This window comes from Convolutriloba macropyga, chromosome 5, assembly GCF_964194025.1.
Source record: "Convolutriloba macropyga chromosome 5, txConMacr16.3, whole genome shotgun sequence".
Lineage (NCBI taxonomy): Eukaryota > Metazoa > Xenacoelomorpha > Acoela > Convolutidae > Convolutriloba > Convolutriloba macropyga.
The window spans coordinates 12,292,373-12,318,717 of NC_134472.1; the positions used below are offsets into that span (position 1 = coordinate 12,292,373).

The 26,345-nt window shown below is 32.9% G+C and overlaps 1 protein-coding gene across 4 annotated transcripts in view; it reads right to left on the reverse strand.

Moving 5' to 3' along the window:
* Positions 1-8,761: 8,761 nt before the first annotated feature.
* Positions 8,762-26,345, reverse strand: part of LOC142339805 (uncharacterized) — a 92,052-nt gene continuing 74,468 nt past the window's right edge. For all 4 annotated transcript variants that reach the window (XM_075390089.1, XM_075390086.1, XM_075390088.1 and 1 more), the window contains exons 2-3: positions 23,799-24,048; positions 8,762-9,254 (exon numbers count right to left, since the gene is read on the reverse strand). In XM_075390089.1, the coding sequence (XP_075246204.1) occupies positions 8,916-9,254; positions 23,799-24,047 (588 nt within the window). In that variant the 5' untranslated portion in view covers position 24,048 and the 3' untranslated portion in view covers positions 8,762-8,915. The remainder of the gene's footprint in view (positions 9,255-23,798; positions 24,049-26,345) is intronic.

A 26,345-nucleotide genomic window follows, 5' to 3' on the forward strand; every position in this document is an offset into this window, starting at 1 on the left:
TCAAGAGAACTAAAACCCAAGGGTTATCTTTCACCATTTCAGTGATTTTTTCAGTCCAATGCGTTTGTGTGTGTGTGTGTGTGTGTGTGTGTGTGTGTGTGTGTGTGTGTGTGTGTGTGTGTGTGTGTGTGTAGGTGTGTGTGTGTGTGTGTGTGTGTGTGTGTGTGTGTGTGTGTGTGTGTGTGTGTGTGTGTGTGTGTGTGTGTGTGTGTGTGTGTGTGCATATGCATATGTATATGTATCTGTGTTGTGTGTGTGTGTGTGTGTGTGTGTGTGTGTGTGTGTGTGTGTGTGTGTGTGTGTGTGTGTGTGTGTGTGTGTGTGTGTGTGTGTGTGTGTGTGCATATGTATATGTATCTGTGTTTGTGTGTATGTGTGTGTGTGTGTGTGTGTGTGTGTGTGTGTGTGTGTGTGTGTGCGTGTGTTTGTGTTTGTGTGTATGTTTGTGTATATGTTTGTGGGTGTTTGTGTGTGTGTTTGTGTGTATGTTTGTGTATATGTTTGTGTGTGTGTTTCTGTCGGTTACCTACAGGTTTCCTCATTGACATCATTGGAGTCACGTAACATAAACATGAAACGTCATGTATAAATGAAAGCCTCTCCTTTCTACCTGCAAGGTGAGCAAAAACGGTTGTGAGTAAGGCACCTCTGAATTTGTTCTTTATCCAATTGCGAATAATGTCACTCCCAAATGCTTGTTTTTAATGTGAAGTGGACGCTTAGGCATAGCATGGCAACCAATTCAATTTTAGCATTTGTAAGGCCTTCAGAACATAACATTTTGATTCGCATGACCAAAGCGAATTTGACTGCCTTACAGGTTAGCGTGGACAAAGATTAGAAATTTGTGAAACTAATTTGCCATCTTTAATAAGTAGAATTTAGTAAAACATATTTACAATTTTACAAGACAATTCAAAACGTTGCTTTACAGGCAAATTTTATGTGTAATTGCAATTCTCAATGACAGCTGGGGGATATTATTGAAAAAAAAATTTAAAAAAATCAAAATTAACCACCTTAATTTGTAGAAATTTGCTTGCATAAAAGCTGAAAATATCAAAAGCTTGGATTTTAACTAGATTAAACATGAATTTTACTTTAATGATGGATTTTAATTACTTTAAGGGTGGATTAAATCACGTGGATTGTCGTTACCTTAAATGTTCTAAAAGTACTTACGTTGAGAGCATGAAATTTAACGACAACTTTCCATAAGTACTTTTAATTTTTTTGTTGTGAATTCTGTTTACGTTTTCTCGCTTATGTGTCTCAAAAACCGGCAATTGAATTTAGAGTAATTTTTGTTCGCGAGGGCCAACAAAGAATACATGTAATAAAATTTATTATCGGGTTCACTTACGGTTGATTGAAATTTTTCCTGTCATTATTTCACGGTCATGGATAATGTTAACGAATTGAATCCGTTTTTAGGTTTCATTAGGCAAATTAGATAAGAAAACAGATATTTTTTTGCTTAATTTTCGCATGTATTTAAGATATAATTCTTGTTCTCGAGTTGGCTGATTCAGTTAAAATTATAAACCTTAATGTTTCTTCTTTATTGAGCAAAATCAGTGTAAAATCAAATTCACGTACACCTGTTATACCGCATACTACCAAACACAAATTTCTGATTTGATAAAGGTTTGATTTCTTCTTTATTTTTGTTCTGTCTTTCATTTTTTCCTTTAATTATGTTTTAAAATTAAATTATAGTGCAACTATTTGAATTAGCAGGCAATAGAAAAACAGGTTATTTGTCGCCAATTATTGACAAGTGCTGAATTTTAATTTTTTTAAAGCTTTGAATAATAACAAACGTTTGTTTTTTTCAGTTCTTCACTGAATTCTTTGAAAATAAAGTTTTAAAAAAATAGTTTTTTGTTGCCCTTAAAAGTAGCTAAAAAAAGTTTTTTTCCAATTAAAGAAACGTTTTAATGATGTTTGTTTAGTATATAAATCGTTTTCTCTAAATTTCTTTTAAGGGGAAATTGCGTTTTTAAATCAACATGCGATCAATTTCTAGTGATCAACAGGTTCAAAAAAGGTTTATCTCAAGTAGGCACGGTGATATGCATACGCATATAGTGTTCCGACCCCGCTCATCCAACTTCTTGACATAATTGGCTACCATATGATGAAGAGATAGAAAACTTTCAAACACATACATATCGTTCAAAAAACAACCAGTGCAATGCAATAATGCCCCAATAGAGGGGCGATGAAAATTTTTGATAAATGGCTGACTGAAAGGTCAAAAATAAAAATCACACAACAAACTTTATTTACGAAAAAAATCTCGATGTCTATAAAAAAATCACAAAATCAAACTAGCATCAGATTAAACCTAAACAAAAGAACTTAACCTATACTTCAATAGAAAAGACATGTGACATGTCCTAAATACATCTGGTTAACAGTTCGCGATAAAAACGCAAAGAAGTTCAAACATACGTTTCTACTTTTGAAAACAATTAGTTTCACTGTCATTTGGTCAAAAATACTGAAAATGTGAATAAAAACAGCTGAATTACGTCTAATATTCACAAAATTACAAGCCTCGATAACTCCCTATAATAAGCGAAAATTGAAAAAAAAAATCTTTTTAATTCCGTATTCAAAGCTAGAGGGCTTTCTATTGATGACACTCACAACTCTCTACGATGATTACATCGATCGGCTAAAATTGTCTGAACAAAAAAAAACCCGGTTGAGTATATAGTTCCTCCCGCACTAAAGTGGGTCGTAACAAATATTCGACGATTATCAGTGTGAAAGATTTTCTGTCAAATCTTGCTTTTATTAGGAAAAAAGCCAATTTCATCTAAAAGTCTGTTGATCTATATCTAAATTAAACAAATTTAAACTTTTCAGGCTTTTGCAAGTTCTTCGGAGTGTGACGGGTTGGTATCATTAATGACGGGTTGGTATCATTAATGACGGTTGGCAAACGACGGGTTGGTATCATTTTGCAAGTTCTTCGGCATCATTATGATGAAATCCAAGTCGGTTACAGATCAGCGATCAGATTAGACTAAAACATAGGGCATTTTAATCTTTGTGGAGGCGTACATACAAAAAAATTTAAGGTAAATTACCAAAAAAATCAAGTCAACTTACCTGAAACGTTAAGCTGGTTTTTCTACTTTAACTTACCTGAAATCCACCATAAATTACATTAAAAGTCGAGGGGACTATTTTAAAATTTAACTTAATCATTATAGGGTACTTCCATAATTTAGAAGGTGCACTACCCTGAAATTTACCGTACAAGATAATGGGGCACTAATCTTTATTCACCTTAAAAGTGCCTTATGCAGTACTTTGCTTGTGTGCCTTTGAATTTCACCCTAAATAAACTAAAAGAAACTAGATGTCATATCAATCAGAACGATGATTGCCTTCCATTTTCATAAGTCAGTCTAAATTTCCAAGTACTCCGAACAATACAGGCTTCATTTCAGTTTCCGACTTTGTCAAATAGGTAAGTTTTGGTTCCCATTATATCTCAGCAAGACTCACAACGATTGCCAAAGATTTTTTAATGCGCCTCTCTTTACTAAATACTGCGAGGCAAACAATAAATACATCCAAACAAGAATTTGAAGACTAAAAATTTGAGGCTTTTACATGCCCAAAAAGGGAATTTTTTATTGTTTTTTTGAATCGCTGTTGCTTAAGGTCAACGGCCTTTCAGATGTCAATTAGTGGTAGGGGACTGTGCCGCATAGAACTATCAGTTCTTAACGAACAACGTCCGCAAAGTATTTAAAAACGTCACTTTTATTAATACAGGAGCTCTAGACGGTTAAGTGACTTCAAAGTTCTACCGTGTGCATTGTTGACAAGGAAGGCATACTGCCATATAAAAACACTCGTGCTCGAACTGTGAGAAGGAATGCTTTTAAAAACAAACAAAAAACTAATTCTGTTTAAAAAAAACAAAGGAAAACCGGAAAAACTTGTGAAAAATACAAAACGTCTCAAGTTTTTTTTCTAAAACCAACTAAGTATTTGTATAAATCTTATTCTAAAGTCTTACTATATTTATTGTTATATATATAATATATATATATATATATATATATATATATAAATTTATATATATATATATATATATATATATATATATATACAGATAGATATCAAAGAAGAGTAATATTGTGTTCAGCTCTAGAGAAAGAATGTTTTGATCTATTTTTTTTGCTAATTTTTAGCTAATTTTAATGCTTTTTGATCAAAAAATGTGCCAAAGATGCTTTTTAGCCCACTTCGTTTAATTTCACCAGAAATACAGAGTAAAACACAACTAAAACAGCACCAGAAATACAGAGTAAGGACACAACTAAAACAACTTTTTTGAATTCAAAGAGAGGGCTAATTTAGTTTCCGCTTCATATAAGAGTATTTTTGAATAAAAAGGTTGCTAATTTCGCTAATCTGACCCATAATGTATCCATAATGCATGATTTATTTCTGATGTCCTGAAACATTCAGTTTTCCAAATTATCCTTTTTATAATAATTTCGACCAATATGATCTAATTGAACAAGTGGCTACGTTAGGGCTAGTTTCGATCTCTTCGTGGACACTTGCTATCAAAAATTGTCGGATTGAATTGGGGCGTGATCTGTTTTTCAAAATTCTTTTGTGTTTTTAGTGTTAATTACACTCATAAATGATTTCAAATCAGAGTTCAATTAACGCTAATCCCATTTACTTGAAATTGGGCTTCAATGAACAACGTAACACATTAGCCTTTGAGTATGAGTTCATAGTTTTGAAGGTATTGAAACAGTGTTTTTAAAAACTTAAGTTGAGCTCTTGTGTTTTGCCTGCTTTATAAATTTTTGTTTGCAATTTCAATAATTATTGCCTATTATAATATCCAAATGTGTTTCTATTATAGCTAATGCTTTTAAATAAATTCAGATTGTTTTTTAATTAAAAAAACAATTTCTGAACTTGCTCATTTTTGTTCTTCATTTTGTAACCATCTAATTCGATCTCATTATTCATAAATATCATCACTTTATTGCTCAAACACACTTTTATTTTTTCTTTTATTTTTTTGTTAGATGTCGTTGGGGGCTTAGACTTTCATAATATTTTTTTTGAGTTTTCTATACTGGTCATTATACCATGTTCTTTTCGTTATTTTCACATAGATACTTTTCAAAGAATACCCATCGAAAATGGTTTGCGACACAAGTGGAGACTGAAATAGTTGCAGTTCGCCATAGTTTTTATAGAGTTTTAAAGCATAGATTTGGAGGCTTCAATACTGTGGTAAAGTGATTTGCTAATTTTGAATTCTGTGCCTGCATATTGTTTGTTGTAGCTTTATGGTGTGGTCTCACTAATATCGAACTAAATTGCATTCCTACGGACTTACAAATACAACTATTTTTGTCTTAGTTGAAAGTTTGGGGTTTCTTTGATTTTTTAAAAAACTTGTTTAAAAAATCAATGAATTTTTGATTTTGGTCACCTTTTAACTCCTTTCTAGCTAGCTTAGTCTCTGCAGAGTCAGGTGGCATGCTCTTTCTAGCTAACCAAAAGCCAATTTCTTTAACTGTTTTGTTTTCATCTAGTCGTTCCTTTGATACTGCGTATTTTTCATTGTTCAAAAATCCTATTTGGGATGTTTGCGAATTTTTTAGGTTTTGAGTGTTCTACACATCACATTAATGGGGAGGTCCTATTGGCGTTGAAGGTTTTGGCAATTGAACCTATTCAATATTCTCAGTGAACGGATAATCGTTTCAACGGCTGCAACATCGTGTTCAAGCTAAATTATTTTTATTTTTTTAAGAAATAAACTTTGGCCCGTTGCTGTCGAAGTTTTTGTAGTCGTATGACATAATCTGCATAATAAAAAGTCTGAATTGCGTGTATGAAATGACAGGTCTGCGGTCCAAATAAACAGGTCTCATTTGCTTCTTTAAGTATACATTAAGAAATGAATATGTTGGTTGTTTTTATTTCAGTTGATACCTATTGGTTTTAATCATATAAAAAAATGTTTTTCAAGAATGGAAATTTATATTTGAACTTTTTCTTTCTCTTGTCATATTTCAAAATGTTACGGAGTCTCATTAAGGGCAGTTCTGATATCTTTTTGTCATTTCGGTTTTGTTACTTTGTTTCCTCTGAAGTATAGACATAGAGTTTTGAGTGTAATTAATGTTTTTCTCGTAGTCTCATTACCGGCAGGTTTTATCGGCCCTCTAATACGGCATCACTTTATTCGCTTAGTGTTTTCATTAACAGAATGTAAATTTTTGAAATTTTTCTATCCCTTCCTCATCAGGTAGACCATTTAGTCAAAAATGCGGATGAGCGGGGTCGGAATATCATGTGCCAATGCACCTTGACGAGCCTCCTTGCTAAATGTTTTACTTTCGATTTTTTTAGCCGTGAACTTTGGTTTAATAGCAAAACTCAACTTCACAAAATGTGGATTAACATTAAAATAATGTGCTTTTATGGTGACGAGACTGTCAGTTGGCTCCAAGATTATGGACTTTGTGTTCCTGACGCAATAATAACTTAAATTTTTTTTGTGGATGCAATTGGTGCCGTGACTGAAAAATTTGGCAAAACAGAAGATATAAAACCTGTCTTGATTGATACGTATTGTACAATTGTACACCCCATTCCCCCCCCCCCCCCCCCACCCACCCTTTTTTTACCTCCTGGAAATATAGCACGTACAATGCAGCTTGGCGTTTAGTTTTATATGCCGACAGAGTTGTGCGGAGGAACAGAGTAGACCCTAAATTTTAAATACGGATATCATAGTTTTAAAACTAATTATAAATACAGATGCTGTGAATTTGTGAATTTTTTTGAAGCTGTTCCAGCTCCCACTGAACACAATTTACACTACTATGTGAGCGATCAAACTTATGCTTGTTTTCGCACTTAATTGTTGGGATAGCATAATAAGAGGTGACATTATCCATTATAAGTTACTTGTTTCATTAGAATTGTGTTAAAATAACAAAAATTGAGTGACCCACTACTACGAGCACAAGCGGAGAAAAAAATACAATAAAGAAAAATTAATTTAAAAAGATGACAACTATTTTCAATTTCATTCTGCTGCCACTTATGTTTAGATTGGTTATGGTAACTTCAAGTTGCAAATGGTTTGCTGGTATCTTGTTTTCTTGTATTTAAGGGCTGTGACAAAGAAAACAAAGACAATTTTTAAAACACCTTTTTTTAAATTTGTTCTCAGTTTTTTTTGTTAGAAAGTGTTTCAAATATCCAAGTTAGATATAAAATATAAAAACCATCAATGAAAATGAATTATAGATACGATTCATTATTGACAATAATCATCAAAAATTCCTGAATTCTCACGTAATCTTTTTTTATTAAAGCCAATTCAGCTCTTCAAGAAACAGTGGCAAAATCCACTTGCTAAGTTTACATAATCGGAGAAGATTCAAGTTGCTTTTTCTTACATCTGGGACCTGCAAAGTTTTTCTTCTTGACAATAAATTAGGTAGGCAGCTGCTGTCTGGGATTGTTATTATAAAAAATTGTGTGTGCATGTGTGTGTGTGTGTGTGTGATTGTCGGTGTGTGTGTGTGTGTGTGATTGTCGGTGTGTCTATATTTGTGTGTGCGTATGTATTCGTCTCTGTGTGTATGTGTGTGTGTTACTTGTCTATGTTTTGGTTAGTTTTGTGCTACAACCAGAGAATATGAGGAAATGGACTTCAACAAGAACAAAAACCACAACTTCCGAAAATAGAGATACGGAATTCAAGAAAAAAATCAAGAGCATTACGCCTACAGGCTTACCAGCACTAAATTTTGAGTAAATTTACTCACTTTTGTAACTAGATTTTGCTTTTCTCATCTTAATGCATTGTAGGTGTGAAAGGTCCTTACAAACATGGCAGATGAAAAGGAAGTGCCCTATATGGACATTCCAGTCACTGGAAGTTGAAAAATGCTAGTTTTCAACAAAAGTTTCCGGAAAAATTTTTTGCGGAAGCGCTTTCTGCAAAATTGATGCAATTAGATTTCACCTACTTGCAGTATGATCCCCCAGTTTAGTAATCAATGTTGATAAAAGTGTCGTAGTTATAACTGCCGGTATTCTTTGCTTCACTTTTGTATAGTTTCACTTCAAAATGGAGTGAAATGTTCTGAAATGCCCTTACAGCCGAACGTAACTACCAATCATATATTTCAGGATAAATTTTCCATTTCAGGTTATTTTATCGCCTGGTTGAAACTAATTTATAGGAATTTAATTGGTTTCCACATTGGGTGTCGAAAAAAATTACCAGCCAATTTCTCTCTAATTAATTTTTTTGTACCTGTAACTAATCGTAATGGCAGATTTATCAGGAAAAAATCTTGTGTAAAACTTTGTGCGCTAAAATGGTTATCTGCAAAAAATATTTGCAAATCGAATGGCTCCTTTCAACACTTTTTCAGTTGGAACGCTTATCTTGGACAATCGTGCAAGGAAATGGTGAAACTGCAAAAAACTTACAAGACAAATTGATATCTTGCACGATCTTGCAAGGTTTTGGAAGAAAATATTGCAATACAATGTAGCGTGTTGCATTATTTTGCAAGTTTTTGGAAGAAAATCTTGCAATACAATGTAGTGTGTTGCATTATTTTGCAAGATTATTGCCTGATCTTCTGAGATGGCCATTCAAAAGCGCGCTTTACTTTATTTATACTGTTCGGTCCGACCAAATGCCGATAAGGAAAAATTTTGGCAAATAATAAGTAAATTTGACCCCCAAATCTGCTCAAAGCCATTGTATTGTCATCAAGTTAAGGGTGACGCAAATTCGAGAGTTAAATCAAAACTTGATGCAAAGTTCGTTTTTTTACGCAACTTGAGATTTATTCACACTTCTGCTCGCGTTGAATTCAACCATTCAAGAAGGATCTTTTTTCCGCCCAAGACTTTATCGGCTCGTACTCTGAATAAAAGTCCTCGGCGTTTCTAATGTCGACCGATCTCTTTTTGCCGTTTAAGAACGACCTCTTGTCCGCTGTTTGGGTCATTAGTCTGGGCGACCCGGGAAAACCTCCGGACGCAGCAGCTGCTGCCGCGGCTCTTGCGACTGCGGATTTGACCATGTAGAGGTTATAGCTGTCGAGTTCTCGTGGGTTTTGGAATGGACCTTCGTAGTCGTTTCGGAAGGGCATATTAAATGCATGTCGGGTCGGAAGGTTCGAGTAAAAATCTCTGTCGAAGGGCGTTGGCTGAAACAAATATGTTTGCTTTTTTTTGTTCCTACAATTTTTTGAGGAATTGGGGAATATGTCCTAGTCTATTACCGACGGTCATCTTGCAAGATTTTGCAAGAATCTTGCAAGAGTCTTATAAGATTACGCACCATTCTGCAATATCTTGCAAGATAATTGTCGGATATGCAAGAATCTTGTAAGATAAGCGAGACCTTTGCAAGATAGCATCGAAGTTGGACCAGGGTACGCCTAGGGTATGCCTAGAGTATGCATAGGGTTAGACTAGTGAAAGACTAGGCCGTCTTTTTTTAATGATAGTTCACAACTCTTTCTGGAAATGAATTTTGGAAAGATAAGACGGGCTTATTAAAGCTCTTGAAAAGTAGATTCAATTTCGAAATCAAAATTTTCATGAAAAAGATGAACATATTGACCACCTCATCTTCGAAGCAACCCCACGTTACTAATCTCGTTTAGTTTTTTGGCGACCTTTTCATCTCCCTTCGACTCTCTTAGAGCGCTTATAGAACATTTGCGTTGATTGTATTAGCTTTTACATGGTCCATATAAGTAACAAAGTAACGTGTAAATATGTTTCAGACATCTGATATTTATTCTAACCTTCATGCGTAAAGCTTTTGCAAACAGAAACCAATGAAAAAATAAAAGGTTTGTGATGTGATTGATTGAACTGTAAAAAGGAAAACAAATTCAAGGTAATAGTGCAAAGGCGGAAATGGACGCTTTTCGGTATCTGCTACGTTGTATGACCCGCTCCCCCGCCCGAGCTAAAAAAAATGTCTCATCACATGAACTAATCATGATGCTCTCACGTGTAGGGCGATAATAATTGACACATTTCGGCCATTTTTGTGTATTTTTTTCTTGCGCCTCAAACAATTGTCTCATTAAAGATTGAATAATGACGAAATTTGAACGTACGCAAACGCTTTGATTACGCATTTCGCAAATTTGATGCTGTACTGTGTGGTCACTTCAGACGAAAAGGATTAATTCATTGACATTACGAGATAGCTCGCTAATGCGGGGAATAACAATTCTTTGCCCTCAAATGGCGTGGGCGAACAAGATCCAATTTGCAAGATAAACTTTAATTAAATTTTAGCCTCTTGTTGGTCAAATATTTTCTCTTTTCACGTGAACAAAATAAGCGTATTTGCTTATCTTTTTGCTTGAATAGCATTTGTTGTAACTTAAAACAATAAAGTGCAGATTATTCTTTGCACAACGAAATTAATATCAGTTTGACCTCAAATTTTTCGCGTTTTTATCACAAGAAAAAATCTTGCGGACAATAGTGAACTTGCTATATTGAATGAGGCATTTTTTGGTATCATTATTAGGCAAACATTATTAATTTTTTGAGTCATGAACTATTGCCATTTGCACAAAAATGTAAATTTTTTTGAGCCGTTGCCGAGCAGAGGAGTAGGCGGAAGTTGTGAGATTAAGCGGAAGCTCGATTAAGCGAAAGGAATTTCTGTTGACATATAGCAAAAAAAACTTACATTCGTAAAATTTAGGCGTGCAGTAATTCAAAAATTTGAGAGGAACTTGAAATTCCACTTGTCAATATAAGAAGCCAAATGCCCTTAACATTTTTCCTCTTTCCCCGATTGAAATGAAAAAATTACTTGGCATTCACCACTATTTTTTACAAAAAGATATTTGAACATCCAACAGTTCTACAGACTTTGGCTGTTCAAATAATTTCAACAGTTCTACAGTTTTTGTTCTGCACGCGTGCAGACATGTTTAATATTATTTTCTTAAAATGAAATAATCCCTGCAACCGTTAGCATCGATAAATGTATTATTGCACCATTTGCATCCATGTACTATTGCCTGGGTTCAGAAGCAATGGAAGACGCCAGTAGACCCAAATGGGCGTAAAGCAAAATGCCATTAAATGATAACTTGACAATTTTTTTTTCTGGAATTTAACATTAAGACAGTCTATCCGTAGTTGCAACCTCACACACTAAATACAGTTAAGGTATTTTTAACTTAACAGAATTAAGGTAAACCGTTGATAAGGTAAAGTTAAGGTAAACTTTAACTTATTTTTACCTTAACTTGAGTTAAGGTAAAAATTTACGTTAACTCTGTTAAGGTAAAATTACCTTAACTTTATTTAGTTAAGGTAGTGAGGCCTTAACTTTTCAGGTAAAGTTCAGGTAAAGTTAGGGTAGTTAAGGAAAGGCAAATCTACCTTAATAGTTAAGGTGAGTTAGGATGTTTTTTAAGGTAAAATTATCTTAACTTTATTTAGTGTGCACCCCTTTACACTTCCGGGGTGGGGTTACGGCCACAGAGAGGCTGACTCAAGCGCAATCGATCAGACATCATAAACAAACAAGCAACGATAGCTGATTAATTCTCATTTTTCTACATAATTTGTACTTTAAATTAAACCAATCAATTTGTTTGAACAGTCAAACTTAGGCATTCGGCTCTGATTATTGTTTTTCTTCATTCGTCTTTAAATCCTAGCTGCAAATGCACCCATATAATATTCGGCCGTTTTGTACGCAATCTAGAAGCAAGTATATCTGGAATAAAAGCACTAAAATTAGGAAAATGTTCTCTAAATTCATAAAAACAAAATCATTTTGTAAAAACTATAACCGAAAAGACTGTTGTCGATCAACAAAGTTTTAATTAGACGGCAAAAGTGTAGACAATTAACAAGGCATGTTTAGTTGCAATGCTTCGTGATTCGATTTTTGCCAAGCAAGAACTCAAGATAGTAGATCCTTTTAATTGTAGAAACGACCAACAGTGGATATATATATATATATATATATATATATATATATTTATCTATATATATATATATATATATATATATATATATATATATATGAATATATGAAGCTGTGAACCTATATTGAAGTTCTCCGGAAAGAACGACAAACAAATTTTTAATTCAATTAATTTGTCTAATAGATAACAGCGTTTGCTACTGTAAAACGCTTATTTTAAAATTGTTTAACCGCTTCACAGTCATCTGGAGCTAGTTAAAAACATATTTAGTTTTTTTTATAAGAATGCGCGGAAAAGATTATCAGAAATATATATCTTTGACAGAGAGATGAAAAAACGTCATTGATGGAAAATTCTCGCAGAGCAGTACCATATACTAAAAAACTTTTTCATTTATCTTCAATTGGCAAAACTTATAATTTTACAAAGAGGTGCGGTAATGTGCGTTCCCACATAAAGTTCCGACCCCGCTCATCCTCATTTTTGGCATAGATGTCTTCAAAACAATAATGTGTATGAACAAAAAATTAACTGCAACGCAAATATTTTAGTGGTGTAAAAAATGCTGAATTAGATTGATGTGATCTGCCGTTATTAAGAAAATAATCAAGATCAACAACGAAATCAAACAACAATAGCAACAAACATTAATTACATCCAAATTTTTATGTTCAATTTTCAAATAAAACTCATTAACAAGATCAAAACAGCCTCGGATAAAATTTAAAATAAACAAAATAACTTGTACTTCACTAGAAAATATATGAGACCGCTCGATAAGAAGTCTCGGTAACAATTAGACAAGAAGGAAAAAAACAGCAAAGAAAAAAATTGGCTTATATTTTTAAAAACATTTGTTTTCAAAGGAAGGAAAACCATAAGATGGAAATTGTAAACGTCCAATATGTTTATGATCACATATGTTTTTTAGGAGGGCATTAAGACCTGTCATTAATCAGTTTTTTATGCGGTTAAAAAATGAACAACAAATAAAGACAACAAAATGAATGCAATTAAAACTTGCGAGAAAACGCTGTCGCAGCTGAAAGACCATATTTGGCCCCGCAAAACATTTTCAAATGAACCTTCTTCGAAAACTAAAAATGTGGTATAGGCGTTCTCTTTAATGAGAATACGTCAGAAGTAGACCGAATAAAAGAAGGCAAAATTAGATAGCACGTTTGATTTTTTCGAAAACAATTAATTTCAAAGTCATGAAAGCCGTTAACCTCAAAAAAAGAAGAGGGTAAATTCTTACCGAATTCTTAAAAAAACATTAGATTTTGTAAACTTAAACCCTCCCTCGAGAAACTGTACAAATTGGTATGTGACTTCTCATTAATTAGAATAGGTAACAACTAGACAAGAAGAGAGAAAAAGGTCAATTGAAGTAATAATTTTGTTATGAAAGTCATGAAAGCCACAAAACAAATAATGGTACATGTTCGTTTGTTCGGAAAAAAGCGCTTGATATTGTCTTGTGTCTACAAAAAGAACGTCAAATAAAGACAAAAAAAAACATTTAATTTTTTTTCGAAAGACTCATGTTGAAGACAGTAAGTGCATAAAGAATTCTTAAAAAACGTCAATTTCAAGGAAATTTAATACGACTAAAGAAGGGCAGTTAAAAACAAAGGTTTGAAATTCAATTAAATTCTTGGAGAAAGGGGTGTCGAAGCCGTTATAAACATAATCTATGCCTTTAAAATTTTTTAGATGTTCAATTGTGCCTTATCTTGAACGCCAAAAAGGTAATATGTGACCTTTGAATAATGTGATAATGTGAAAAGTCATGACAAGACAAAAACGTGAAAAATTGCCAACCGCCTCAAAATAAAAAAATAGTAAAATCTATTAGTATTAAAGCCAGACAACCAGAACTTTTAAATTAAATTTTAACTCAGTAGGATTTTGATAATATCGATTGCGCCTTATTTTGAACGCCAATAATATGATAAATGTACTGTCAATAACGTGATAATGTGACAGAACTAGGAAACGCGAAACGTAAGCAAAGACATGAAAATAAAATAAAAGTGAAATCTAGTAGTATCAAAAGCAGAAAACCATAACTTAAGGTGTAAAACTGCAAACAAAGATTGAATTTGAGTTCAGCAGAAAAAAGAAGAATACTTTCCTTAGTCACAGTTAGCTACAAGTTGACCAAATTAAGAGAAAAATAGTGGCAAATTTCAGTAAACCTTTGTTTATTTAAAAAACAAATATTTCTAATAGTCAAAACGACTATAAACTTCCTAGTGGAGAAACTAGATGCATTAAATTGGAAACGCTTAGGAAACCAATTGGACCTATCAACAGTGAGCTTTGATTTGAAGTGCTGTCTTCTTTAATTAACATAAAAATCATCGGAACTTTTTTTAAAAAAAAAGACCGACTGATTACAATCCGAAATGTTTTTTGACCGCAACAGTCCACGATTGGACCAAAACCAGCCCTGCTATTGCTGTTTGTCCGTTACAACCTCTCCCTTGTTTTGAAATATATAAATCTAGATAATTGGTTAGTAATAAGATCAAAAACAAAGGCTGCACTTTTGATAATAGAGTAAAGTTACCTAAAAACGGCAAAATTTTGAATATAGACTGTTCTCAAGGGAAAGGTAAGTAGGTCTACCTCCCTTTGTAGTTTACAAAGATTGTGTTATTTATTCAGGATGGTGTACTTCCGGTAAATTTAAATAAAGCGGACTAAAGAAGCTGGTTCGGGCAATTTTTGATGAAAAAGTCTGATTCTTGAAATATTTAGCCAAAAAGTTAGTCAAAAAAATTTAATCAAAATTGTCAAGAATAATTTTTTGTCTTTAAAAATAAAATCAGTATTACTATTGTAAACAATTTTCAAATATTTTAGCAAAATTGACGAAATTTTTTAGCTAAATTTTTTAGAATTTTTTTAGCTAAAATTCCAGAAAATGTGAATAAAAATAACGCAAATCGGTCTAATATTCACAAAAAATTCACCCACGATAACTTGCTTTAGAAAAAGATATTCAAAAAAATCTTTTTAATTCCACATTCTACGCTGGACAGGCTTTTTAATGATACCACTCACAACTCTCTTCGATGAATATATCGATCGGTTCAAAGTGTCAGAACAAAAAACCCAGTTGAGTATATAGTCCCCCCCTCAAGAGGGGTCGGAACACATATCTCTAAAATTTTAATATACTTTTTTTCAGGCTTTAAATTTTCTGAAGTGTTAAAAACAGATAAATTTGTAATCTTTAGTAAAACTCCAACAAGTGACCAAAAATGGTTCCATAAAATTTTCAATTATCTAAAACAAATTTAGTGGCGAATTTGTGGTGAAAATAATCTGAAATTTTTGGAAAAAATAGAATAAGTTTATATTTAAAAAAAGAATTTGTCAAAATGCCTATTTATCTTATTCATGTCTTTATGCTTAAAAAAAGAGACTAAGTTTTATAAAAGCACGCGCAAACTCAATCCTCCTTTTTTTATAAAGAACAAGGTTTTTTTTGATTAAGCAAATCTCTTTTAACTAGGTCGTTTCTGAGAATAAAAAAAACTATTGAGAATCAATTTTGTGTCAAAGTCAGTTTAAAAGGTGCGTCTTGATTTTTCCTTTAACTTGCTTCTAACATTTGTAAAAAAGGAATTTGAATTTCTATTCTTGAAAACAGCAGTTGATCTTAAGTCCTTAGAACTCACATTTCTCTTTTTAATTGGAAATTGTCTGAAAAAAATGCCTTCAGTGAAAATTATTTGCAAGCCTTAAAATTTTACTAAAACTTTTTCAGCAACTTTTTTGTAAATAGTCTGCCGCTTCAAGTAAAAACAGTCTGCAGCTCCTTGGTGTTTTACAGTCAAATGAAAAATATCAAAACTATTATTCGAAAATTTTGAGGTGAAAATAAGTGTTGATGGTCTTCTGAAGTTTCCTAATTTTTTAAAAGAGAAATGAACGAAAAAAGAACTCCCAATGCTTCAATTCCGGGAAAATATTATTTCACAGAGTATTCTTGTTTTTCAAGATTTATGGTTATAAGAACTTGTTCATCGCAGTTCATCTATCACGTTTTTGAGCATCATGGTTATTTTCATATTTTGAAGGGGAGCAACAAAACAAAAAAGCTGTAGGAATATTGATTACTGCTCAGCGTTTAAATTAAAAGACTTTCGTGCCAAAATTTATGTTTCTTACAATTTCTATGCATACGGTAACATAGTATCAAAAAATTATTGGAAATTTAAAAAACAGAATTAAATATTCGAAAACAATATATACCAATACAAAATTGAGATTCAATTAAAACTTGGCCTTCAACAGGACTATAAAAAATCGAATAAAAGAAAAAGAGAATAAATTTTACAAAAGAGATTAAATTTTTTGCGCTCTCAATTTTGTTTAATTAAATCAACAGCGGTTTTTTTATGTTTATTTTGAAATCTTTTGACTGATTACATAACCCTTTCCAAAGATTAGATCTAATCATTTTAAATGTGCTGTGTAGCCACTCGATCATCAAGTTAGCTGGAATCAGCTGTACTCAATTTCCAGATCAGCTCAAACATAGCTATTGACAGACATGAAACAATTGTTTCTTTTTATAACTAGTTTCTCAATATTTTTTGTAAACTTTGACTGAGAGCTTTCTTGTCGTTTTTAATCACCATGTGGTACTTTGAATATTGACAAATGTAAGTTTTTCCCAAATTTTTTTTTAAGTTTACGAGAGTTTGAAATTCAGCTAAAAATTGCCACGGAAACCGACTATTGGCTCAGGAAAAATTCATCACATGTACCTAATTGTCCTCGCTCGATCGATAAATGTGTTTTCGTTGACACATCCATTCCAAAAAAAACGTAGTTCTCTTGAATAGGTCTACAGGCGCGTTATTTGAGATAAAAACTCGAAACTTCGAAAAAAGGATGCATATCATAGTGGACAATTCTTTTTGAACACAAACAAAGTAACCATTTGATAGAAAACAAACAATTAAATACTTCTTTTTTTCTGGCTAACTTTTTCAGTGTTTATTTTGAACTACTTCCCATCAATTTTTCAGTGTTTAAGAAAACAGCAGAAATCTAAGGTCCCTTGAATATATAAAAGGCATGATCGTCTTCCTATTTTTGTTTTTTTAAAAAGTGTTAAAATTAGTCATTAGTTGTAGTTTTATCTTTCGTGTTCTTTCAAAGCCATTTCTGTTCATGAACAGAAATCTTCATTGATATATCACTGATCTTTGTTGGAGAACAAATCGATTAAGTTTTCGAACTCAAAGCAATGCTTTCTTGGATTCGCTTTTCTTTTGTTCATTGCACTCAATGTGCCCAAGCGCACCTTTACCGAATTTTCCACTTTAACGAGAATTCAATTAATTTCTAACTAAAATACCTACTTACTTACTTTTCAAGCGCCTACATACTACTTTACTGTGTTCCATCTAAATTTTGACAAGAAATAACAACATTACGCAGCAAAAAAAAATACAATTTTCCTGAAGATAATAATTAATCAGGCAGAAAGTTACGTATTTTTCCCTCGGAATTTGGATTCAGAGTTCCTATTTTTTGTTGATTCGATGACAAATTTTTATTTCTGAGTTAGAAGAATATTTTTAAGAACATTTTCCTGTTCTAAAAGAAACCAATTTTTCTTCCCAAAATTTAATTGATTTCAGTGACTTCAACGAGTTGGTCTGATACTAGATTAATAGAGTGACAAAATTTGGGATCGAGCAAAAATCCAGGTGAATAATACACTCAAGATAATTTCTTTTTATAGCTCTTTTGGTTGCAGCAGGGTCTATTCAAACGTTTTTATAAGTTCCACTGGCATATTTTGGTGGTGAAAAGTATCTGTTGAAATTTTGAAAAAAGTTCAAGTTAATTGTTTCTTGGCAACCATATATGTTTCTTGGCAACCATTCTTGGCAAACTTTCATGGTCCCATCGATAAGCATATATGGTAAAATTTAAATTGTTCAAGAAACGGTTTTAAACAAATTCCGATAAACGTTTCCTCTCTTTAGGAATGTTTCGAATGTTTTGCAGTAATATTGTTGTTTATAGTTTCTTGACAACCATATATAAGACCATGCCACATAATGGTTCTTACAGGTACCATGCAACTTTATGGTCTTGGATATGGTTCCCACGAAAAAAGTTTTCTTTTTTGAAATTTTGATTTTTGTGAAACAAACCAATTAAAGAAACCATTTATAAATCCAGGACTTACAAAAGGCATTGGACTTATAGATAAAAAACGGCCTAGACTAGGGTAATATGCTAACTGATATTACCTGCTTTCATAAATTCAACTTTAATGCAACGTGAAATACAGAGGCATGTTGTTTTTGTTTATTTGTTTATTTTTGAGCTAATAATACCATGTCTGCTCCAGTTCCTTTAGTTTTCCTAAATCTCAATTGCAGAGTTCCTTTTCATTGAAGGCAGCACAAAACACTTATTACCTACTTTAATAGGTCAAAACAAAAAAGTTTGACATCCAAAAAATCCCGTATTGAAGGAATACCAATGTAAGTGTACGCAAAAAATACGCCCTGCCATTTTGCTCCGCCATTTCGCAATAGTCTGTTTTTGTTTATTAAATACCGTATAGTGGGATACTGAACGCAAAGCAAGCCGAAGTAAAAATAAGCCGAATGTTATGTATTACTTAAGTTGAGCTTTCATAAATATTACATGTTAACCGTTACAAACAAGCCGGTGTATAACTTGTTTACCAGTGCATATAGTGTTAGCTAATGCATTATATAATGTGATGAATTCCACTGTGGCGAGGAAACAAATTACGTCATTTTTTACTCGACCCCTTTTGAAAAATCGCTTTGTTTGCCTGTCGGATTGCCTGACCTCCGCCTAGTGAAAGCATCTTTCGAAGGATTACACGGGTAAAAATAGACGCACGAAAAAAGAATATGCTTTTTGCACGCAATTTTGAACAGATTTAATATGATCAAATTTTGGCGAGATTGCTCATACAGCAATGGCCTGATAACATGACAGGATTAATATGATTGATTTGAGATTACCAAAAGGAAGTAATTAAAAATGAGTATAGAAAAAATAACTTTGCCATCTCTTTTTTTCTAGGTTGTGATCAATTCGATCAGCTTTGGGGAAAAACATTCATTGGATCTATCTCTGTTTACGCATGAACAAAATTTCTTAGTCGGTTTCAACATAAGAATGCGCTTTTGGTGCTCATCCTTGGGGCCCGATCAACAGAAAAACAAATCAAATGGATGACCCCGAATTTTGTTTAATTTGGGTGACAATTGCCTGCATTCTCATTGCTAATCGTTCCTAAGAACATGTTTTGACTATCCCATCCATTATGTCATAGACATCTATATTGCTCAAAAAAAAATTAGCAAAAAATTTCATCCGAATTGGCCCAAAATTTCTTTGTTTAAATCTCCATAGTTTTAGTCAATATGTATCGCTACGAAAGTATGCATAGGATAGTTAAATTGTTTAGAATGTTAACAATTGCAGACCGCTGGACCACTCGCTAGCTATTACGAAATTATGAGCGGATATTGAGATTTTGCATTTAATATTAATTTGATATTAATTTTTTGTTAGTCCATTTTATATAAATTTGGGTGTTGTCTTTTTAAGACGTCTTCATCTTGATTAACCCAGTCAATATTCAGCCCATTATGATTGCAGAAAGCTCAGAAAGGTTTCATATGACACTAAGATTTCTAAGAGACTGATCAAAAGTGTGTTTGAGAAAGAATAATTTTACGTTTACGAGAAAAGCATTTGCTAAATTTCACGAAAAAAATTAATTTGCCTGTGATAACAGGATATGAACCTAAGTCGATCAAAACTGGAAAAACTAATAAGGCGGCAGAATGACTTGGTACTGATTTTTGCAATTTTCCTTAAAGTTGTTACTGTATCCAATGATAAAATGTGACAAACATATAACATGACTGAGTTACCCGGGTCGAGGTTTTTGGGTAAATTTTTGTAAGAAATGCGGTGAATTTTTTAATAAAATGCGGTAATTGCGGAGAATGCGGTGAAAATAAATATTTCACCGCATTTCACCTCATTTCTTGCAAAAATTCACCGCAAAAATCACCGCGTTTCTTACAAAAATTCACCGCATCGAATTTTGTGGCAAATTAATGTAAGAAATGCGGTGAAAGCTGTGAATGCGGTAATAAAAGAACTCACCACATTTCACCGCATTTCTTACAAAAATTCACCGCATATGATTTTCAAAGTCTACTCAATCTGATTCAAACTCACAAGAAATTTCAAAGATTTAATTGACAGTTGGCGCAGTGGAATAAAAAGTTGAAGGCATGTAGGAGGTCAGAGGATCGAAACCGTGTCGGGACGATTTTTTTTGTAAGAATACTGAGAACGCGGTGAAAATAAATAATTCACCGAGATTCACCGCATTCACCGCAAAAAGATGTAAGAAATACGCGGTGAAAATTATTTGTTTTTCACCGCATATCACCGAATTTCTTACGAAAATTCACCACCAAACCTCGACCAGGGTAAGAATTGTATTTAAAATCATTTCTGAGAGGGACAATTTGGGTAAGTAAAGTAAAGTTTCAGAAAGTAAAGTTTCTGGATATGGTATTTTATGAAGCTTGATACGCGCATTACTAAATTTTGAATATTTTCTGGAGCACTCTATAAGTATTAGTAAGTTTTCAGTTTAAAGTTTTTAAATCGCGCAACCAGACAAGGCAATAAAATGTAATTCACTACTCGCAGGAATATCTCAAGGTTCGTTTTTGTTTTATTGTTGATAAGCTTTGCGTGTGTAATCTATGAATTCAACGAAGAACATCCAATGTTTTGCAGGTTTCTTCTCCAAAATTTTTTATCGTTTTGCAAAAGTTCTTGACACAGCGGTGGAGTCACAACCCTCCAAATTAACTTTTGGGGTTTTGTACTCAGTCCTATTTTGAATCATTTTTTGCAGAAGACCAACTGTTCAAAGCCTCCATTGACGGTTTTTAGTACATTAGCTAATGGTAGGAAATTTTCAATTCAAAAAAATGACAAAAATTTGTTCTTTCATTAAAAGATAATCAATTTTGCTTTCGAAATCAATCAAATTTTTTTGAAAAAAAAGCAAAATGTTTCTAAATTATGAGAAAAAACTATGGTTAATTTTATTGGCTATAGTTGCTTGATACTTGCTGTAAGTGCTCATTGAAACGAAACCTAAATAGTCTTAATGATTCTTTCAGATGAAAACTCATGTGACTCTGTGGCCAGAAAAATTTTTTCAATTTAAATTTTGACAGCAGAGAACACATCAAACCAATTCAAGCTGTACGGTGTTGCAGAATGCATGATTTTTCGTATCACTTAAAAGTTTATATTTCTGCACGTTGTAAAAAACCTTTAAACAAGATGGAAGTTTGGCAACAATTTGCTAATTTGTAGGTATCAGGATCGCTGAATGAGCATTCACATTTAATAAGTTTTATTTTAATTCTGTCTAAAGATTGGATTATTTTCGTACGATAGGGAATCAAAAACTGTTATTACTGTAACAAAGCTACAGCAAAGTTTTGTAATAGTTGATATTGACTGTGTTCGATGAGTTACTTAATCTAAACAGATTTAAACAGACATTTAAGAAGATATTTTTATTTTCTACATACTTTTTCGACAAAATATCATTTTCAAGCCTTCAAAAAATACAAAAACTAGTATTGCATTTCGTTGTTAACACAAAATGTAATTAAAAATAGCAAAAACACTACCCAGATAGCAAAAATAATCGGCTACAAACAAAAGTATTGCTGAATTTTTGATTTTCACTTTCTTCAGAATCCAATCGATACTTACAAAACCATTAAAAAAATCGTTCAAATTATCTGAGAATTTCAAACAAAAAAATCCGTGGAACCGATAGAATTTGTTTCGAAAATTTCCAATGTTTTGATTTTCACTAGACTAATTAATCATTTTTGGTGGAAATACAATAAGTTGGCACAAATTTGTCCAAATGTTTGCAAAATTTATGTTATTATATTTTAAAAACTTTACAAAATACATCCGCTAATGCGATTTATTGAATTGCTGTTTACGTCGAAAAATTCAATCCGAAGAAGCTGAATTAAATATTTTGAGTACTATGCAAAAAGACTTCCGCAAAGTTTTGTACACCAAATGTTATCTGAGCTTACGTTGATGTTTTTTCCAAAACAGTTAGAAATTTTGCCTGTTTAAATTTTTTATGATGAAACCGATAAGGAAAAATCTTTACGTTCCACAGACAAGCCGCAACTTTAACGCAACAATTGATTTACAAAGAAAAAGACTATCGCCAAAATCTATCAAAAACTATCGCCAATTGATTTACAAAGAAAAAGACTATCGCCAAAATCTCTGCAAGAAATTTGATTTTAAAAAAACGACAAAATGATTGTAGAAAACTGATATTATTAACCTTCAAATAAAGTTGGCACATTTCGTTGAACATACTGAACGTATACAAGCTTGCATACTGATTAAATTTTATTTTAACTCTCACTTAACATAATAAAGATCGGTCAACAATAATCAAAGAGAACATTCTTTGTTGAGATCCTGAAATGAATAACCTATTTTTTTTGAAATCTTGAGAGCAATTGAGCTCAGCAACTTTAGATAAAAAATGACGTTTTTGAGTAAAGTTTAAAGAAAATAAAGATTTTGTACATGAATTCTAATTAGGCTTGAATCATCTGTAACGCTGTCATTTCTACAGTTTTCCTATCAAAATTGAATGCACAGACTGTTTTAAATCGATGAAAAATATATGGAATTAAAGAAATGAGTCAATTCATTACTGAGCCAATTTGTCAATTTCGCCTGTGGAAAATGAAATATAATTCAATTCAAACAGCGCGTGGCATCAGTTGCTAGAACTCAAAAGTTTTGAAAGGCCTGTTTTACAAAAAGAAGTGAACGCAGTAGAAAGTAGTTGAAAAAATGAATAAAAAGTTTTTGAAAAGTTTCTGTAGTCTTAATATTAAGCAATACAGGCCCAATTTGCAACAAATACTTTTTCATGGTTTTCGTTTAATGTTTCTAGGAGACTAAGAATTGTAATAATTTCCAACCTTTTTGCGTTTTTTTTAGATTTTGAGCTTTTACGGTTTTTTACAGTTCGAGGAAAATAATTCCAGAGAAAACAACTCGATGGGCCATAATGTTGTTGAAGTTCAGCAAAATCTGGCTATTTTTCGAAATATTGGCTGAAAGCTTAGGTCTCATATTTTTTTCACAAAGAGGGATTCCTCCAACTTGTTATGGAATAGAATTCTGGACGAACAGAGCTTGATGTTGATAACGGACATGAAATGTTGATATGTCTTCAAAACAATTGTCTGAACAATGTCTTCGAAAATTGTTTGAACAAAATCGTGGGTTGTGGTACAAGCATAAAGTTCTCACATTTTTAAAGAAAGTTGTTGAAAAATGAGTTTCTTTGTAAGGAAAATCAAGATATCTCCAAAATTCATAGCCTGGGTTGCGCGAAATAGGCAATCTTACAACCATCTAATCAAGGGTTACCAATTAACAATTACTTATTGAAAATAAATAATTCAACGCGATTCACCGCATTCACCGCAAAAAGATGTAAGAAATACGCGGTGGAAATTATTTTTTTTCCACCGCTTTTCACCGCATTTCTTACGAAAATTCACCGCCAAACCTCGACCCGGGTTGGTTTGTTTTGAAAAATTTTTTTAAATTAAACTTTTATCTAAAAAGAGGACTAACCTGGCAGTATGTTGGAGTAACGATCGCTAAAAGTGCTGGTCCAAAAACGATAGCTCGCCAGATACTGACTGGCAGTGAACTGTACGCCGGTCTTCTATTTCTGCTGAGCGAGGTCGCAGCGGCCGAACCGCTTCTTTTGATCGTGCACGTTGATATCGGTTCGATGTTCTTTTCTCTTTCTGGCTGTGATTGTTTGGTAAATGTGGTTTTTGTGGTAGTTGTCCTCTGGGGTCTTTGCGAAAATAGCATTCTGAAATAATAGACCAAAAGTAATTTTCTCTCTCTGTCTCTCTTTTTCTGTTCAGCGCAGTCGAATCATTAAAAACTGCGGAGGAGCAACTTTTCTGTGTGAAAGTCTTCGTTAATTATGGTTGGAACAGATAATGTTTTACAAAGACAGCAGGGGTACAAATAGCGGTATAATTCAGTACCAGTTTTTTCTATTCAAGATAAGGGGATGTTGGGGAAAATAGCTGCAAAATTTGCGCAATGGGAAAAGAAAACTTATTGGCCCATAAATATTTCACATCCCGCGGGATTTAAATGACTTAATTGGATGTAAAAAGTATGCTGCACTCTTTATTTTTGATTAAGTGGATTTCTGTTTTATAAAATTTCATCTTCTCTTGTCATAGTTACATAAATCTAGTATAACATGCCGGCTGCAAATTATTGCTAGCTGCTACACCTTTGTTTATTGAAGTAATTTGTTAATAAATAAATTTATAACGAGCGAAGGTGTACTTTTAAATAAATCATCGGTTGCAACTTTAACAATGGAAGCAAACAAACCGCCTAATCAAATATGGATTAATTGTTTCGAACTGTTTGCTTAATTTTTTCACGAATACAATGAATACAAACAAAATTGAGCTCAATAACTGAGAAATTGAACTCCTAAATTTCTGAAATTGACAGCTTGTCAATCCTCAACACCCCAATTCTATTTTGCTTTGGGAAAATATTTCTGAAAAATTCCATCGCACCTTTTTAGTTATATAATAAGTTATATAGTAAGTTAAAATAGTGATATAGCAAAGTTAATCGTGTTTTATGACTCCAAGTATACAATTTTTAAACGGTTTATTTAAAAGCATGGAAAACATGCCCTTTTCATATTGCGTGCAATTACTTTGCACGTGAAACCCTTTTGCCCTTTTGCCCCCCCCCCCCACTCCCCCTTTCGTTCATTACCCAAGTGACATTTTTGTCTGGCTTAGAGACAATTATGTCTGGCTCTTCAGTTCAGGCAGTCATTCTGATTGCAGTTCTAATGAAAATGTGAAATATGTCGATCTAATAACGACTTTTCCTAAAATGCCTCTTCGAATTATTTCTAACCTCAAATTTTTGGCTCGCCTAGCCATTTGTAAATTTTGAACTTTCTCAGTTAAAGAAATAGGTTTATCTTCTTCGACAGAAAAAAAGGACGCGCGAAAAGCTCAAGAATTAAAAATCACAACTCCGACAACACCAGAAAACTTTTTCACTCCCTTCATTATTTAACAGATATTTCGCCCTAAAACGACACTTTTCTCGAACATTGAGTATCCCTAATTTTGCATGCAAATGTATCAATTATATAGTGAACTCAGAACGGGGAGCAGTGACTGGGAATGAAATGAAAAGAATTGAAAATGCGGGACACGCCTAGAAAGCATTCTTCGAAACAACTTGGCTCAATCCACTTTCCGTGAAAGCGTGCCGTAATTATAAATGAACCAGAGTACCTGTAATTGGCAGGTGTTCAGCCGAACTTCGATTGCCAATTAAAGGGTTCCCGAAAAGTCTAGGAGAAACTACATAACGATTGATGGCTTGCCTGACCTTAACACTATCAGGCATCTGAAACTTCTTTCTGAGTTCAGTTGATATAAACATCTACACCCGAGTCGGGAAAATTTTCAGAAAATTATGCAGGAAATCTGCAGAAGTTTGATGAATTTGCCGAAATTTCAGGACATAAACCTTACATAATACTTGCGCTGAAATGTTTTGAAATGCGCTGAACCTGTGTAAGAAATAAGCTCAAATAGCTGACGTTTCAAAAATTTCATTTAATTTTTATCCTGCTCCAGCGTTGCCTGAGTCTTCTCCACCCTTCTCCACAGTTTGTTTGTTGTTTGGACCATCTAATCTCATAAAGCTGTTTTTGATAAAGTGCGCAGAAAAAAATTCTAAAAGTTTTGTAGGAATTATGCTTAAAATGCACAGAAATGATGTAAGAAATGAATTGCAGATGCGCTGACTTTTTGAAGTTTTTGCGCACTTTCAAATTGTCCGCACATTTCAGCGCATTTCTCATAAAAAATGGGCTGAAACGACGCTGATATCTCGACCCTGGTAATGGTTAGTGCTAATGTTCTAATGATAAATCTTAAATGATGAAATCCGCTTATACTAAATGTATCTGTCATCTGTTTGATGTTTTGCTCTTACTACAAGAATATGTTGATCAATTTTTTATTATCATAAAATCATATTCGTTATTAAACTCCATTGCATAATTTTTCTGAAAAATACAAAAAATTTTTTTTTCAAACTTTT